The 18,973-nt window shown below is 34.4% G+C and overlaps 3 protein-coding genes across 3 annotated transcripts; 2 read left to right on the forward strand and 1 right to left on the reverse strand.

Moving 5' to 3' along the window:
• Positions 1-2,026: 2,026 nt before the first annotated feature.
• Positions 2,027-2,846, reverse strand: LOC110746368 (LOB domain-containing protein 29-like). The gene is made up of 2 exons (XM_021946583.2): positions 2,568-2,846; positions 2,027-2,467 (listed from the first exon to the last, which is right to left on the reverse strand). Exons 1-2 carry the CDS (start codon positions 2,844-2,846, stop codon positions 2,027-2,029), a joined length of 720 nt encoding a protein of 239 aa, XP_021802275.2.
• A 3,622-nt stretch (positions 2,847-6,468) lies between these two features.
• On the forward strand, positions 6,469-12,563 carry LOC110761654 (uncharacterized). Its single transcript, XM_088253795.1, has 7 exons — positions 6,469-6,612; positions 7,424-7,452; positions 7,536-9,156; positions 10,680-11,308; positions 11,379-11,663; positions 11,751-11,856; positions 11,943-12,563. Exons 1-7 carry the CDS (start codon positions 6,469-6,471, stop codon positions 12,561-12,563), a joined length of 3,435 nt encoding a protein of 1,144 aa, XP_088109921.1.
• A 767-nt stretch (positions 12,564-13,330) lies between these two features.
• LOC148294542 (uncharacterized) lies at positions 13,331-17,427 on the forward strand. The gene is made up of 7 exons (XM_088253627.1): positions 13,331-13,390; positions 13,488-13,703; positions 14,280-14,372; positions 14,452-14,559; positions 16,576-16,839; positions 16,937-16,987; positions 17,089-17,427. Exons 1-7 carry the CDS (start codon positions 13,331-13,333, stop codon positions 17,425-17,427), a joined length of 1,131 nt encoding a protein of 376 aa, XP_088109753.1.
• Positions 17,428-18,973: the final 1,546 nt, after the last annotated feature.

Genomic DNA, 18,973 nt, shown 5'->3' on the forward strand with positions numbered 1-18,973 from the left:
AATTTCAACCCTTCTTCCGGTGGCCAAATGGTGGGGGAGAAGTCCAGCTTCCTTGGGCTACCGCAATGAGGATTTGGTAGAACACGCAAAAAGTTTAATCTAAGATATTTATATAAATAAAAAAAAAAAGCAAAAGCGGATGCAAAATAGGAAAAGTGATGATGTATAATATAATTTGCAACAACACTATTTATTTCTACAATGTTGTAATTCATAATACGCATCAATATAGGATAATATATCACAAATAATTATTAAACGGACTAAACTAAGAATTCGTCGCAAGACTCGTGAAGCCCTGTTGCAGAAGCTTGTAGAGAGGAATGTTCACGTTTCAATAAAATGCGTTATAACAATGTCATAACATAACATGAATTCAAAAGATTTGACATCATAATTGAAAACAGCATTATAGTCTCCATAATTCAAAACAACATTAGCCTATCATACTTCAAAACATTAGTCATCATAATTCAAAACAACATCATGATAAAGATGACTGACTGATATATCAAGTGGAGCCTGAGCTCATTTTCTCCATGAACTCCTCAAATATTTTTTGCTTCTCCTTCATTACTTTGATAAGTTCATAGTAGAAAACCACTTCCCCTTTCCATAGAAGGATTATACATCAAACAGAGTTTTGTAACCCCTGAAACTTTTGGGTAGTGGACTTCTCACCTACGTTTGATATGATAAAAGATATACCTCAAAGTACGGGTAATATAAAATATATACACTTCACAATTCATAGGTTAATCTCATAAATAGCAATCACATTTCTTACTTTGTTAATTTGATCAACATTTCTATAGGTTTTAATATAACAAAATTGATATATATATAATGGGCGTATTAGAAAACGAAAATGAAATCCTTTCACAAGATAGCTAGGGTTTCAACAGTGCAACATATTGCTGCTAACAAGTAGAGAGAGAGAGAACCATATATTCTAGTTGAAATTTGAGCTAAAAGTAAGATGAATCTCAAGGTTTGATTCATTTTTCAGACTAACTAATCTTGATTTGGAGACAACTAGAAAGAGCATATCAAGATGTTGAAAGCACATTCTACTACACTTGGGAAAGACAAGATTTTGAAAAAGGAGATAGTCAAGACCAGAGTTAGGTTTCCTAGCTTTCATCAAGTTCCAATGACATATATACACGAGAAAAGAAAGACTTTTAGATTCCATTGGGATCAGGGGCATTTCTAAATTTGAGGTACCTCCCTCATTCTAATTATAATATTATACTCCAAAATATGAGACAATATTGCAGTCATTATTAACTTCTTCCACATCCATTTTGCTTAGATAGTTTTCAGAAGGAAGAGGAAAATAAAGATAGAAAACAAGGAATTTATCAGCTGGAGATGGAGCCTCACATTCAGTGAGTAGAGAATTGTGCTAGCTAGGTGCAGCTAGTTGCACCTATTAAATCTTCGACCGTTAAATTCCTATTTGATCTCATTGTTTAAGCAATTCTGTTGGAGTAGAGAGAGAGAGAGAGAGAGAGAGAGAGAGAGAGAATTTTCTCTAGTCTAGTAGTTAGCCCTGGCCATTAGATTTGTCCAGTAGGTGATCATATCAAATTAAACAATAGAATATAATTGCACCTCACAAGATAGTTAATTTTTGAAATGCAACAAACTAGGTTTATATATGAAGGGGTATTGACAAAGCAAACTGCTAGGTCAAAAATCTAGGTCTACATTAAGTCCAATAAACAAAGAAAGCTAGCTCAATCAGGATATCATGAGATCTATCCAGTCCTGTCAGAGACTCAGAGAAATGAAACTATTATTCTTCTACTAACATAAAAAATTACACTAGCTTAAACATATATAATAGGTTCCACCTGTATTAACATTTCTAGGGTTCAATATAATCCCCAGCTTAACTATCAGCAACAAAATTTAAAGCGCATATTGTTTCTAATTATGCAGAGCTGAAATTCCAAACTGAATAACTAATGATATATACAATTAATGGTTGCACCAATATACTCATCGATGGGCCGTCACCTCATGAATGCTGGTGAATGTAGTTGAAAACCACTGATTGAAGCTCATCAGCATCCTGAAAACCCCATTGCCTGTTGTAATTTGTTTGCATGCCAAAAGAAGACATGGAATGAGAAGTGCCCTCTTCGAAGCTGCCATATGAGACATTTTCTTCTGGGATATTCACTGATTTTTCATAACTCCCATTAACAGAGTTATTTGAATTCATAATTCCATTCTCATAGTATGATGTAGTTCCAGGATTATTGATGTGGGTTGAATTGAATTGTGGCATGGAATTGGATGAATTTTCGAACTCATGAAACCAACTTTGAGCTTCCTCTGTGTCGGAAGGAAGTTTCCCATAAAATTTCTCATTAGGGTTTGCTACAGCAGAGCCATTGACAAAGCTTTGAGCTGCTTGATCCATGAGGAAAGCTAAGTGTGCTTGTAAGTTGACCACCTGAAAAGTTCAAACCAAAAGCATATACTCATCAGTTACTTCAACATACAATCTGAACAGAAATCCAATCTGAACATACAAAGGGTACTAAATGATTAACCTGCTGTTCGAGAGCAAAAATATGTGAAACACAGCCATAAATGGGATCTTGAAGCCTGGCTTGAGCTTCGTATGATATCGTCATTGCGGCCTCGCATCGATCGCTCAACGGAAGGTCAGCTAAAAGCTTCGACACATTGCTTGCGCCAAAAAACCTATGGATGGCAGAAAAATGGGTAGCTGCCTCTTCATAGCAGAAATAAGGAGCAAAAATACACCCTCTCGCACATTTTCTTCTCAAGAACTTGCAGGCTCCACAGGGAGAACCAGAACCAGCCATGGTTTTGATGATCTTTTTTAATTGGGAGGGTTTTATGGTTTTTGTTGGTGATTTTTGCTCTGTCAGCGATATTTGTGCTCCGCATTATCACCACCATGCTGATAAACACGAGAGGAAGAGTGGAGTTGATTATAAAATAATATTAATGAATTGCATTAGGTCCCCTCAACGGGGAACATACTTCATTATTTTTTTCCCTTTACCTTCCATCTCAAATTTTTCCCCATATTTTTACCTCTGCCCAGTTAACCCTCGTTTTTTTTTTGGTCGAAAAGTTAACCCTCGTTTGATTCCTTTATAATTGTTGTTTCTGTTTTTGGGCTTTAGCCCTCCTTAGTACCAAAAAAAAAAAAAAAAAAAAAAATTCTCTACTCCCATTCTCATGTTAGATTCCATTCTACATCCTTATACGACAAAAAGAGCTATACCACAAACCAACCCCATTCCTATCAATTTTAGCTTCATTCTTTGTATATGTTAGTAATGCATGCAGAGCCACATTAATTATCAAATCAAACCCATATTTAATTTTAAATCTCTCTGCAAAGCATCTAGTGTTCATAAATACTTGCACCAAATGTAGCATAATTAGCCCTAAATAAATAAATAAAAGATGGAATTGAATTGTAAAATTTGGATTGTGCTAGGGTTCCCGACAAAATTGCGGTCATTATACAAGCTCACTTCACTAACTATTTAATTAGGTGGATAAGAGAATTGATTAAGTAATCAAAACCCAGGTTGGGGAACTGTTGTAGGCTTCCATATTTGTACATATGGAGTATTGCCTATGAAGTCAACAGGAGTATTAATGAGCTTTTGTACAATTTCCTCCCCAAGTACAGAGTGAAGTTTATCAATGTCCCACCAACCCTCCTTGAAGAAACTAGAAACAGGACAGTGTAGCTCAATTACTTGAGAATCTTCGATGTAGATCAGCACCATATAGAATACCTGTCTTTTGCGTTTTCTTTTATTTTTATTATTAGTTTGATAAAAACAACAAATAAAGCTCATCACATTCCATGTTGTCTCTAATATAATAAGCTAATAAAAAACAACATACTGGTATATCTCTTCTCCCACCGCACAGACATTCTTCTCTTTACCCTATTAACCTTCAGCTGTCTTCTTTGGCTTAACATCAATCAAGCCTCTGTTTTCGTTTCTCTGGCAATCGAAAACCTGTCATTAAAGTGATTTGGTCTTTGCCAAAAAAAAAAGGATACTTTGCATATTTCAAGTGATTGGGTATTTGTGTTATTATTATAATTTTAGTGTAAATAACAATTTTTTTGTTGTTAGGGTAATTTCAAATAGTAAAAGAACAAACAAATTGATAAGGTAGAAAATTAGAATTATTTGGTTTCTTTATTTTAAAATTAAAAAGTTGAATAAAAGAGAGTAAGATGACAAAGGCTGAGAGGAGACAGCCGTTAATATTCCTCGGGATTGCGATGCACGTGGTGATACTATGGCCCCAGAAATTAAAATTTCATGCATGATGTGTTTCAAAATGACAGGGTTGATATTTATGGAGGTTTACTTTCTCTCGGGACATGCAAGGTTGAGGGAATTAATTCTACATATTTTTATTCAGTTAATTACTATATATGAAGAGTTAATTAATTCATTAAGCTTAAGGGAATATTAAGGAATATAAAGATCTTCAATAATAAACACGACTATCGAGGCAAAACATGGAGTATTAAAAAAAAACTTATATGGAATGTATAATATATGCAGGGAAGGGAAGTTGAGAGAGTACTTGATTGATATATAGTTTTTTTCTTTTCTCAAGAATTTCAGATTTCTTTTCTCTTTTGTCAAGAATTTCAGATTTCTTTCAATGCTAGGAATATTAATACCTAAACCAGTAAATCAATACCAATTGGGTGGATTGACGGCTTTTGATGTGCTCCTAAGTGGTTTTTGAATTCAAATCCAATGATACTCGTGTGTAGTTTTTTACTCCTTCATAGATTTTGAAAAAAAAAAAGTAAATCAATAATTGTCTTTTCACCCCAACAAAAGGAACACAATAATTGTGAGTATAATAAATCTCATAATTACATGCATTTTATTAATTTATGATTTTTTTTTTTTTGGTAAACTGGAGGGGATAAACCCCGAAAACACAGCAACTAAAAGGGAACAGAACAAACTAATCTAGCTTTCGCTACACCAATAATATCATCAAGGATAAAGGAACCAATCCAAACAGGAGCTTCGTCAAAATAGAGGATGCCCAGATCTAAGTTGTAACTCCAATTTGCCAACTCGTTAGTCACACTATTTCCTTCTCTGTAGATATGAAGTAGATTGTAATTATCAAAATGCTTCAAGAGAGTACAGCAAGCATTAATCAGGGGCCAAGCCATCAATGTTTTTGACTAGGTGGACGACCACAGCAGCATCCATTTCAACATTAAGATGGGTTATACCTTTAACATCAATGTTTTTGCTTTCTTTGGATTTTATTTTTTTTTTTGGTCAACGCTTTCTTTGGATGGTATTATTGATTATTTTTGTTTTTGTTTTTTGTAAAAGGAGGGGCAAAGGCCCAGCAACAGAGAGACTACAAAAGGAGAAGACGTGGTCTGGAGGTGCCAGTGGCATCAGCAGCCACACTATCTCTTTTGTCAGATTTCTCTCGTGGAATTATTTCTTTCAGACCTGAGGGTCCCACGCCACATCACCACCAGCTAGATCATTAGCAAAACGATAAAATAAGACCCACCTAGCTCTGTTCCAAGTTCTGAAACTGTCAGTAGGAAACTTACAAGACCTCTGGTCAATAACTTGCAAATTATTACTACGCCAAATCTCATATTTTATTAACCTTGGGATCCTACCATACGTGCTTAAATCATAATAAACAGCACACTATCAAGATTAATAAATTAATTGTGGATTTTACAAAGCGACAATCATCGACACGCAAGTGTGTTAGCTTAGCATTGCTTTTATAAGCACGAGTCTAATATATCTAATTTCACCTCAAAATCGAATTGGAATGATCACTCAAATACGATTCTATTTCATGAATGCCATGCTAGAATAAAAGAACCATCCAACCATATAGCAGCTGGCTTGTCTAAAAAAATATTAAAGAACAAACAAGAAAAAATTAAGCAATTAATAAATTTAACAAAGAACGTGTCATGAATAAAACATTACCACTGTTTCTGTTTATTGAGCGGATTGAAGATTTGGAAATGGTTAGAGGCTTCATGGTCCCATTACCACTGTTAGCTTCCAATTTGTGTAGCATCGGATACATATATATAATTATGGTACATCATCAAAACCAAAGGGTTGTCATTACCACTATTTTTTTTATAAAAAAAACTTTTTGTATATTTTTTTTAATGTAACAAAAATGAAAAAGCAGGGGAAGGAATCATGTTTTGGGAATGATTACAAAAAAAGAAGAAGCTGTAACAAGGATGACAAAGTAGGGGAAGGAATCATGTTTTGGAATGATTACCCAAGACTCATCATTAAACTGGTTAGTAAGAATGAAGCAAAGCTGGTGAAGGAGCTGGTGAAGGAAGTAACGGAGAGAAGGAATCATGTTTTGGAATGATTACCCAAGACTCATCATTAATGGTTAGTAAGAATGAAGCAAGACAAAGAAGCTGGTGAAGGAGCTGGTGAAGGAAGTGACGGAGAGAAAGGCAAAGCAGCTGGTGAAGGAAGCCATGAAAGAAATTGTTTGAAATTGAATAGACTAGCAATGGCGGACCCAGAATTATACGTAGGGGTAGGCTAATTTTTTTTTTTGGGGGTAAAGTATAAGCCCTTGTTTGTTACAATTTTATTTCATTTTATAAGCACTCAGTATATTTTCTTCATCATATTTAGAACTTTTTGTTATTATATGACATTTGAAACAGAAACAATGTTGAAATTATTGATAATATTGTTGAAATATTTGGAAGTAATTGAAGGGAAACAAAGAAAGAAAAAAGAACAAATATTTAGAAGGAATTAAAGTAAAACAAGGAAGTAAAAATAAAATAAAAACATCACCTATTGTTGGGCAGTGCACCCGACAAAATAAAAACACATCCCATCCCAACACATATCTCCACCTTTCTTTTTTATTCTATTTCTTCTTCTCTCTCTTTCTTTCCATTTGTTTAATCTCTCCCTCTCTTTTTTTTTATTCTTTTTCCTCTTCTCTCTCTCTCTCTTTCTTTGTTCTTTTTCCTTCTTCCTCTCTTCTTATTTTCTTTCTTCTCTCTCCGTCTGCTCTATTTCTCTGTTCTTTCTTCTTGTAGCCATCTGATTTTTTGTCCATGGCGGGCTGATTTCTTTGATTGGTCTAGATTGAGCCTACACAACAAGCCTAATCTCAAAATTCAGCACTATGTTAGAGCACATGCTAGCCTACACGTGGTCCGTCCTTGTAGACTAGGAAGTGGGCACCAACTATAAACTCCAATACTACTACTCTTGTGAAGGTTTCTATTTCAATTCATCACTATTATTTTTATGTCTTAATTTGATTTTAGTTTTTTTCTTCTTCATATAAATGGAGTAACAGATATATGATGTAATTTGTTTCTCAGATGAATAAAGAATGGCTGCAATTTAACAGGTTGACCATATATAACTTGAAAGAGTATTAGGTTTTCAGTACTATTAACTTTATCTTTTTTATTAAATAAAACTTTATTATAGATTTTCAGATGAATACAGAAAGGGAGCACGACAGTTTGTCAATGTGGCACAAAGACATGTGGGAAACTTAGATATTATAGTATGCCCTTGTTTGGAATGCAGAAACCTACAACATCACCACTTTAATTTAGTGTATGAACACTTGGTCATAAAAGGCATGGATCCTGCGTACACCACTTGGGTTTTTCATGGTGAAAGTCCAAGTAATAATGTTCAATATGAAGATGTGGAAATGCCTGAGGCATATAGGTTGTACCATGACTTTTATTTTCAAAATGATGAAGTTGAGGAGTACCCTTGTGAAAGTAAAGAGGCAGAAATTGAAAATTTTGTTAGAGAAGTTGAAACTCCTTTGTTTCCTGGTTGTACTAAGTATACAAAGATGTCAGCAATTGTTGCTTTGTTGAAGTATAAAGCAACACATAGTCTTACAGATAATGCTTTTGATGAAATGCTTCAAATTTTTGGTGATATGCTACCAGAAAATAACACACTTCCTGGTTCATTATATACAACCAAAAAGATATTTAAGGCATTTGAACTCGGATATGAGAAGATACATGCATGCGTGAATGATTGTTGTCTATTTAGAAATGATCTTGAGATGGTAGAGGAATGTCCTACATGTGGTTCTTCGAGATGGAAAGTGAATCAACGCAATTCTAAAATTGAAAAGGGAATCCCTGCAAAAGTATTGCGTTACTTTCCAATAGTACCACGATTGAGGAGGATGTATGCAATAACTGAGACTGCTGAACAATTAAGGTGGCACTCAACACATAAAAGTCAAGATGGTAAGATGAGACATCCTGTTGATTCCTTGGCATGGGATAGGATAAACAAGAAGTGGCCTTCTTTTGGATTAGACCCTCGAAATATTAGATTTGGCCTTTGTACTGATGGTTTTAACCCTTTTCAAGATCTTAGTTCTAGATATAGTTGCTGGCCAGTTATCTTGGTTATATATAATTTGCCTCCTTGGTTATGCATGTCTAAGGAGAGTTTGATGTTGACTTTACTAATCCCAGGTCCAAAACAGCCAGGTAATGACATAGACATTTATTTGGCACCACTTATAGATGATTTAAAAGATCTATGGAATAATGGGGTGAAGGTGTATGATGCATTTAGTAAGGAGATGTTCAACCTAAAATCTGTTTTGATGTGGACAGTAAATGACTTTCCAGCTTATGGAAACCTATCCGGATGGTCTACCAAAGGAAGGTTTGCATGTCCAGTTTGTCGTAAAGACACATGTGCTGATTGGTTGACACATAGTCATAAATTTTCATACATGGGTCATAGAAGATTTCTTGCTATGAATCATCCATATCGCAAGAAAATGAGTTGGTTTAATGGACATCATGAAGATAGGAGTAGACCAAAGATTTCTACAGGTGAAGAAATTTATCTTGAAGTTGATAGCATTATGACTGACTGGGGGAAAAAGAACAAGAATGGAAGAAAGAACAAACAAAGAAAAGACAACAAGGGAAAAAAAGAAACCAAGGAAAAGAAGGAAAAAAATACGAAGAGGAAGAGGAATAAAATGAAAGATGCAAATTTTTCTGATCTTATATGGAAGAAGAAATCAATATTTTTTGAGCTGCCATATTGGAAGGTATGTTATAAATTATAGTATTAGTAGTTAGTGTCTATTGTTTCTATTTAATTTCTTATTTTTTCCTCATCGTACTACTACAAAACTGGTCAAAAGGTACGGTCATAAGAGCACAAATACAAAATTGTGCTGTCTTTTCTAACATTAAACATAAATAAATTATATTTGTGCTCTTTTCATATAAAACACAAATAAATGTGCCAAATATGTTGATATAGAGCACAATTTTATATTGAACACAGTTAATCTTGCTCAATTGGTTGTGTAAATTGATTTGCGTGCTATCTGACAAGTTTTTAATAAAAATAAATGATTTAATTTTGATAGACACAAACAATTGTGTCTTAATTAAGACAAAAAAAGTCAGCAATAGTTACCATTTTCAATAATTGACTAATAAATATACAGTAGTTGAATAGTATATATATACGTACAACTGGTCTTCGAGGGAGAGCGGTAAGAAGGAGAGCGGGAAGAAGGAGAAGAAGGAAGAGAAGAGAGAGGGATGGAAAAAAAAGAAAGAAAAAAGCGGGATATGGGAGACGTGCAAAAGAGGAAGAAGAGGAAAAAATTGCAGAGTGACAGAGGAAGAAGCAGGAAAAAAGGAAAGAGAGAGAGAGAAGAAGAAGAAGGAAAATAAAAATAAAAAGAGAGGGAGAGATGGAAAGTGACGGAAGGAAGAAGAAGATGGGAAAAAAATTTAAAAAAAATGAAGGCTTTGGGAGAGATGAGATATGGGGAGAATAAAAAATTTTAAAAGAAAGAAAAAGAAGGGTTGGTTTGGGCGCATCTGAATGCAAATGCATGCTCTCACTTTTTTTATTTTATAATATTTATTATTTAGAGTACTAATTACACATAGGGAAGGGAAAAGAGCCTTGGTTCAGTGAGAAAGATTCCATCTATATATTTTTATTAAATTACCATTGTAAATATTTTATTATGGGAAAGATTATCCTCTTATATTTTATTACATTATTACTATTTATGTGTCAGTTATAACAAAATTTATTATATTTAAATCATTAAATACAAATAATGGTGACTAATTTGGTTAAGAGCATTGACCAACCATAATTGTCACCAAAATAATTAGTTACTTAAAAAATTGTGACTATTGCTTTCATTTTTTGTAGTGTAATCTGACCGATGTGACAACATGAGACACAAAACCAATATTTGTGCCCAATGTATATATTTTTGACATAAATCGTGCTGAATATATATTTTTGTTACTTATATCGTGCCCAATAATTTACATGTAATAAATTATTTTTTTATTCATTTAAAAACCCCACGCCTTTCATAAAGAAAAAGTAAATAAATAACCCCTAAACAAAAAAATGAAAGGAACAATTTGTGTCTGGCTGCTGAGAATAGGGTGAGGAAGGAACAATTTGAATTTGTTTATTTGGTCATTTGTGCACTTTTGAACCTTTGTACTATGTTTTCCTTGATGTGAACAGTGTTTTGACTACTATTGCAATGACTACTATAACACCATATTGCTTATTGATTTACAGAATCTACTTCTACGTCATAATTTGGATGTCATGCATGTAGAGAAGAATATTTGTGAGAGTATTATTGGAACACTTTTACTTATGAAGGGAAAATCTAAGGACGGCATCAAATCTCGTAAAGACTTGGAAAATATGGGGATTAGAAAAGATTTGCACCCCAAAAAAACAGGAAAGCGTTTTTATCTATCTGCAGCACCTCACACTCTATCAAAGAAAGAGAAGGAAACTTTTTGTTGGAGGCTTGCCAATTTAAAACTACCTGATGGTTATGGTTCAAATATTGGAAATTGTATATCCTTGGAAGATAGTAAGATATTTGGACTCAAGTCCCATGATTATCACATGCTAATGCAGCAATTGTTGTCGGTGGCATTGAGGGGCCTTTTACCTAAAGGTCCAAGGACTGCAATTTTTCGGTTGTGTGCATTCTTTAATGAGTTATGCCAAAGAGTTGTAGATAGAAACAAACTAGAAAAATTGGAGGAAGACATTGTACAGACATTGTGCATGTTAGAAAGGTTCTTTCCTCCTTCTTTCTTTGATGTAATGGTGCATTTGACAATCCACCTAGGACGGGAAGCTCGTCTATGCGGACCGGTTCAATATCGTTGGATGTATCCATTTGAGAGGTAGTTTTCAATTTATCAAAACTAAACTTGAAATGAAATTTGTTTCAATTCTAACTCATTGATATTTTAGGTATATGAAAGTGTTGAAAGGATATGTTATGAATCGTGCACGACCAGAAGGGTGTATGGCTGAACGCTACCTAGCTGAAGAGTGTGCTTTGCTATGTAGCAGGTATATAAAGCAAGCTGATGATATAGGCTCCAGGAAGGCGCGCAATGAAGAGTTTGAAAATGATTTACTGATGGAAGGGCGTCCAATATCTCAAGGAAAACAAATAATTCTTACAAATGAGATGTTACAAAGTGCTCATCGCCAAGTGTTGTTCAATATGGTAGAAGTGCAGCCATATATAGAGTAAGTTTTTGTAACCTTTTTACTAATTTGCAACTTGCATGGAAGTGACATTTCAAAAAATTCCTAACACATTACTTACTATGTTAGGATGCATTTGGATGAACTTAGGCACTCAAGTAGACATCTATTAAAGAATGAAACTTTATTACAGAAAAAGCACGTGGAGTCATTTAGCACATGGTTGGATGCTAAGGTATTAAGAGATCTTATCATAATTAATGGATTTTGAATTTTATGTAATTGACACTTATATCTAAAACATGCTTACATTTTGGACAGATTAGGGCAGAGAAGATGGTCCACAATGTGTCAAATACTTTAAAGTGGCTTGCACGTGAGCCTAGTCGCTATGCAATTTCATATTCTGGTTTTATTATCAATGGTCTTCGGTTTCACACTAAAGAATCTGAGAAATCTCGTCAAAACAGCGGTGTTTCACTTGAAGCAACAACTATTTGTGTATCTAGTGCAAGAGACCATACACCAGTCACAGGGAAAGTAGCTTATTATGGGGTTTTGAGAGAAGTCATAGTCTTGTCATATCATGAATTTTATATTGCTTTATTCAAGTGTGATTGGGCAAGCATTGTGAATGGCATCAAACTAGATGATGGATTTACCTTAGTTAACCTCCACGAAGGACAAAGTCAGTTTGAAAGGGATCCTTTCATTTTAGCATCACAAGCTAAACAAGTTTTTTATTCTAGGGAGGATGAGACATCTAGTTGGTATGTTGTCATGAAAGCACCTCCCAAAGGATTTCAAGATTTGGAGATATCCGACGAGATGGAAAGTGGCACATCTACCCCATTTGATGTATTAGAACTTGATTATGATGATGATGATGAGAATGAACAATATGTGCGAATGGACGTCGATGGAATGTTTTTTGATGAGTAGTGTAATAAATCATCTAACATTGGATGTGAAAGGATAATATTAAATATATGTCTTCGCTTGGTGTATTTAACATCCTCTCTTTAAAGAGTGGTGATTTTTTAAATTTCAATGCCAGTTGATAGTATATAGGGATAATATGTCACTACATAGCTAAATCATGTACTTATTGTTTTCTAGGTTGGTTGCTGTCAAAGTCTTTTGACAATTATATCACAAGATGTCTGGTGGTGAGGTGAGACTAATTTTATTTTATTTTACTTTTCTTCAAAGTGAATAATACTTGGTACTAATTTTATTTATGTATTTGTGCTGTGAAGTCTTCTAAGATTGTTGTGAAGAGAACAAAACAAATCAAGGCAGCATTGGTTATTGCAACTGAACGTAGAAGTTCGGGAGTTCATATATGTAATGAGAGGATGAATAACAAAGAGAAACAACCAAGAGGTACACAACAAGATAATTCGCAGCAGAAAACTACAATGAGAGGACAGCGTGAAAATGAGGTTAGAACATCTAATTTGAGGTCCAATTTTTCATCTACTCTACCAGCCACTGATGTAGAAGAGCAACCAGCACAAGTTGAAAATCTTGCACAAATCAAAGAACAAAAAAAGAAGCGAGGTCCTACTAGAATGGCAGTTATTCCCCTAGGCAAAAAATCACGGTTAGAAATTAGTTTCAATCTCGGGGGACAACTATGTGGTCCAAATTCAGAGTCTTTTGCCTCATTTCTTGGGGTCTTAACCCGAGCGCATGTGCCTGTTGTTATGTCAAGTTGGAAGGACCTTAAAGAAAAAAACAAGGATGAGCTTTGGTCATTAATTCAGGTTTGCTTTTTTTTTTTCTTTCTTAATTATATACCAAACTGTTATTCGACCTGTTCTCTACTTGGAAAATGAACTGCTATTGTATTTGAAAATACAGCAAAACTACATAGTGGGAGATGAGCATAAAAACTTTACTTTTAGGATGATGGGAAAATATTGGAGACAATTTAAATCAAAAATAACAACAGCAATTCGTGAAGCAAGTAAAAGAAAGCATAAGGCACGTGCCATTGCCCTTGTTAAGCCAGACAATGTAAAGTCAAAGGAAGATTGGGACAAATTTGTCAAAGAAAGACTTGGAGCAGAATTTCAAGTAAGTATTTCTTTCTTAGCAATAATTATACTTTCAGGTATTCTTATCACACTACTAAAAAAACAAAGACTAGCTACTGCTTTGAATTTGTGTGTATTATTAATTTTAGATACAATTAATAGCCCCCTTTAAGCATAATTTAGATACATTTCTTAAGTTTAACTGTCCCTTCATAATTTTCTTTTTAGCATTTTCCAACGGCTTCTTCCTTTTGATTTGAATTCATTAATTTTTTCAATTTGTGATGTCCAAGTATCCATTAATTGGTGTTGTCCACTGGTTTCTTCTTTTTGCTTTGAATCAATTTTTTGCCTTTCAATTTGTGAGGTCCAGTGGTATATAAGAGGATTCATAAACATGGTTACATTTCAACAAAAAACCATTTTCACTAAGCAATCCCGTGGATGAATCACACATAATCTTTAATAGGCATGGTGGGAGAATTAGTCTCCAAACAAAATTCACAAGGCACTTTAATGAATTTGTATCTAAATAATTAGTGGCTAGTAGCCACATTTCTAGTAGTGTCAATTTCTAACTTTTTTTTCCACTGATGTAACTATTTGTCTCTTGCAGAAACTAAGTGAAAAATTTAGAGCAATGAGAAAGCAGCAAAAGTACACACATACAATGAGTCGAAAAGGTTATGCCCGTATGGAGTATGACATGGTATGATTACTAAGCATACGACCAAATATTTAGTTTAATTTTTTTTTTTCAAGTAGATACCTAATTTGTTCTCATGTAGAAATTAAATCATCCAAATCCTGAAGAAATAAATAGAGTGACATTGTGGACAAAAGCGCATGAGAGAAAGGATGGTACACCAATTAACAAAGTTGTTAGCAACATATTGGTAAGACACCAAATGGAAATTTCAAATTAATATTATTTGTCTGTGTGACTTTAGTCAGTTGAAGCTGCTGGGTTTATTTTGTTGAAGTTGATGAGGTTTGGTTATGATGCATTAATTTTTATAAGAATATTTATTTCTGCGTTAGTGATATTAGTTTATTAAGCTTATGTGAATCTATGATAATTAATGGTCATTCTCCATCAAGCTACTGTCTACCAAAATCAACATCAATGGACCATCTTGCTAATCTAGTCCTGTAGTGAACTTGTGATATTCATAAAAAAGAGTAAGAAGTGTAAAAGGGAGATATAGATATAACTGGCGATATAGATATAACTGGCCAAAAGAAAAGGGTTAAGAGAGAATTTGCCATGGAAATTAAGAAGTGTATAGGGCGGTAAAGCAGAAATTCCCAACATCTCATTTCTCCCCTTTCTGCAGGCTTTCATTGAGATCAGGATTCTCATGGAGCCATGCATATGCATGTGGATGGATTATGTGAGCATATAAAACTTACTTAAGATCCAAGTGATCTTATAGACCCTTTTTAGAGATGGACCGGAATAGTTTCAATGGCTGCAAAATTGAAGTCCCCACTACAAAAAAATTGCTCATAGGACACTATTTTCTTTTGTGCTCTTTGAGCTTTAAAGGCACAAATATTTGTGTTTATTGTCAGTAGCCATGGTGCACCCACATTTTAAATGTCGGTCTCCTCTATAGGAGTTTCCATTGATTATAGAGCACAATTTTGTGATTCATGGCCAAAGTATTGAGCACGAATAGTCTCTATATGTGCTTTTATAATGACAAGTTGATTAGACGTTTTTACAGCTTCCACAAAAATTCTGAAATCATGCTCAATAGTCTTAAATTTTGTAATATGTGTGGGGTATTTTAGTAAAGGCTTCTTCTCAGGCATTTGTTCCAACATGTTCTCTGCATAAAACAACAAATCCATCCATTAATTTCAAAAACTTCCAAAATCATATAGAAAATTGGAAGAATTAAAAGGAAATTCTGGAAGAGTAAAGAAGAAGCCACATTCGATCTCTCAGCTACCAAATAAAAAATTAGACAAAACTTTATATAATTATAAAGGATAAGCTATGAAACCCAATGAAATCAGAATGGTTGAATGAGAGGAAAGATGAGATGGTGGTGGGGTTTACCAGTACAGATGATAGATCTTTGGAGGAGAGGAGTGAGTTATAAATCTGGAGGTTCAGGTCTAGGTGTCCAGTTTAAAAACTGTGTTCTATGTACACAAAATTGGCACAATTATTTGTGTTTTATGTGAAAAGAGCACATATAAGACTTATTAGTGCTTAATGTTAGGAAGAGGGGCACAATACTGTATTTGTGTTCTTATGTTCATGCTTGTTGACCAGTTTTGTAGTAGTGCCCGTAACCATGGTAATGCCCTTCTTCATAGCAGCCTTACTTCTCTGATATAATTCGGGCACTTTTTATTTAATTTGTGCCATCTTTCTTAAAATTTGGAAATCGAACTGCAATCTAAGATGGGGAAGAAGAGAAATCGAAACAGAGGCCATGCACACCTTGCTGCATTTACAGATCAATGAAGATTGCGTTTATAAATTGTCCATGTTCATATTCTTTAGAGTTAAAGTTAAGGACATGACTATTGAAGAGATTGACATCCCTCATTTTCACATATTGAAAAGGAAAAGTTCCTGAGGTAGGGATACAAGAATATGGCTTCTTCTTTCACGGATGACATGATCAACAATTGAGAAGAAGTTATGACAATAACAAGTAGTAGATCTTCTGCACATCTACAACTGGAGACAGCAAAACAAGTGCTAGTGAGGAAACCTAATGTTAGATGGTCATGAAATGTACATTTACTATATAAAGTTTCACATACAAGGATCACAGTGCAAAACCACCAGTTATATATAAATGCTTAGGCATATGCACATAGAATCACATGAAGTAAAAGGTCTTGAATCAAAACCCGTGACTTATATCTGTTTGTTTTATATGTTATAGAAAGATATAAAGACGTGCAATGAGTCGAAAGAGAATCCACCATCGAGAAATTCTATACGAGATGATGCTATAGCAAGAGTTATAGGACCTGAAAGTCGTGGCCGAGTTCGAGGGCTTGGGTTTGGTGCAACACCCTCTAGAGTAGATGCAGTAATTCAAGGCAGCGGACGAGTGAAGGAACTTGAGTCCGTAGTGAAATCTCAATCTCAAAGGATGGAGCTAATTGAAGCCAAACTTGAAGCATTTATTAAAATGTCTCAAGAGGTATACAACTCTTAAAATAATTTACGAAGCATTTATTCATATAGTTATTTATTAAATCACAAAAAAAAAATTCAAGCTTCTCTTTAATTGTTTACAGCCTCACAATAAGAATGTGGAGGATATGATAAGTGCACATGCATGTACTCAAGTAAGTATATATTTTTCATGATAATTATAGCATGATTTAGTAAACTGTGAGATAGCTTATAATTTCTAAATTATTGTCCTCTTCCATTGTATTTCATATAGTCACAACAAGGAAGCCGTCATAATGTACAAGATAAAAGTTACAATGTGAATTCAAGATGTGGTCAAAGTAGCAATCTTGAGTATGGAAGATGCCAACTCTTACACTGGTACAATTTTGAGCTGGAGCAAGTTGTAGCTGAGGGACATATTGCCTCAACAGACCCAAGTGTTAAAGTTCATCATATGCCTCTTGGACGCGATTGTTGGAAGGTTTGGGTTGATGAAGTGCTTGATGAACAACTTAACTTGTATAGGCCCACAGATGAAGCACGAAGACTTGGTGAAGCTTTAGGCAGTACTGTTGCATGGCCAAAAAGCTGTATAAAATTGCTTCACTAAGGTATTTTTCAATTTACTTTGACATTGAACATTCAAAGTTTCTATATAACATAATAATCCCTTTTTTGCTACATATGTTATTTTTTCAGGTGCTTAGACTATGTTTGACAATGCTTCCAAATTGCAATACTCACCATTTTGATAAGGATTTTGAGGTGCAACTAACCAAGTTTCTAAAGCATGTTTCAGCAAGATCTGAGTGCAATCAATCATGTTTTTAGATTATTTTGACAAGGATTTTGAACTGTAATTATATGCATAGAACAATCATTTTGCACAATTAGAATAATTGGAATGAATATAACTTTGTAATATGTATGGAACTCCTTATTTATCTTTTGAATGAAAGCTTTGTATTCTGGGATGCCTTATGAATGTGAAGTAAGTAAATATTTATGTTTATCATAGAGCTTCTATTTATAGATAAATTATACTTTTATCAGGTAATTTTGATAATTATTTTAAAAAAAACATATATATTTGATATAACAACGCGCATTGCTTGTTGTCAAAACATAAACAACAACGAGCACAGACATGTTGTCATAATATTATAAGACGACACGCTCGGCACGTTGTTGTCAATCGCTCCTACAACGTGCGCGTGTTGTGGTTAATGTTGTTCACAACGAGCGCCAAAATAAACGACGACGTTCAACGCGTGTTGTCGAAAGCCCTACACCTTTTAACGACATCGGCTTCAACAACGTGCGCCGCATGTTGTCAATATGTTTTCACAACGCACATTGCGCGTTGTGAAAGGACTTTTTTCTTGTAGTGCTATCCAAATAGTTTCGAGTGCTAGAGTAGTCTACCTAGCAAAGGGGAATACGATTTGTGAGTTTTCAACATAGGTTTTTTTTTTTTTTTGGTCTGACAACATAGGTATACTAACATATGTCTTGTTTACATTTTCTTTTGCCCTTCTTGATTCTTTTTATAGATAATTGTTTACGGTGGTAGAGATTTGTCTACCTACGATTTGAGAGTTCATATATAGGTATACTAATTTATGTCTTCCTTGTAATAGTATTGTTATTTATTGGGCATGAGGTTCAGTAAAACTATAATACTTTTACGTGGAATTTGATTGGACTAGAAGAATAGATGCACCACAGATTCTTCAAAATGATAAACCTCCACGGGAGCCATTAATAACACAACCTACAATCCTCCGCACCCCCCCGCCCAAATCTGTGGCCAAGTGGCCCTTCCCTCTTGAAATGATATCTCCATTATAAAGGCATGGGGACAAATAAAGTGTTGACAGATAGATAAGGTGGGATGTGAAGCCCTCTCTAAACAAGTACATCTTTCTTCTTCAGACCATCGAGCACCAATAATTCAACTACAAGTCCTGTTAGGTGGGATGGCTAGGGAGGTAGATGAATTCCTATTATTATTGTGATTTTATTTAAACATCTCATTTGGTGGCTCGGTTTGGATCTCTATTTTTTTAAATTATACTTATCCAATTTAATTGAAATAGCCTAATGAGTAGGAGGAATTGCATATATTGCTTTCCTATTACTTTCATTTGAGTGGG

This window comes from Prunus avium, chromosome 5 (assembly GCF_965620075.1).
Source record: "Prunus avium chromosome 5, drPruAviu1.hap1.1, whole genome shotgun sequence".
NCBI lineage: Eukaryota > Viridiplantae > Streptophyta > Magnoliopsida > Rosales > Rosaceae > Prunus > Prunus avium.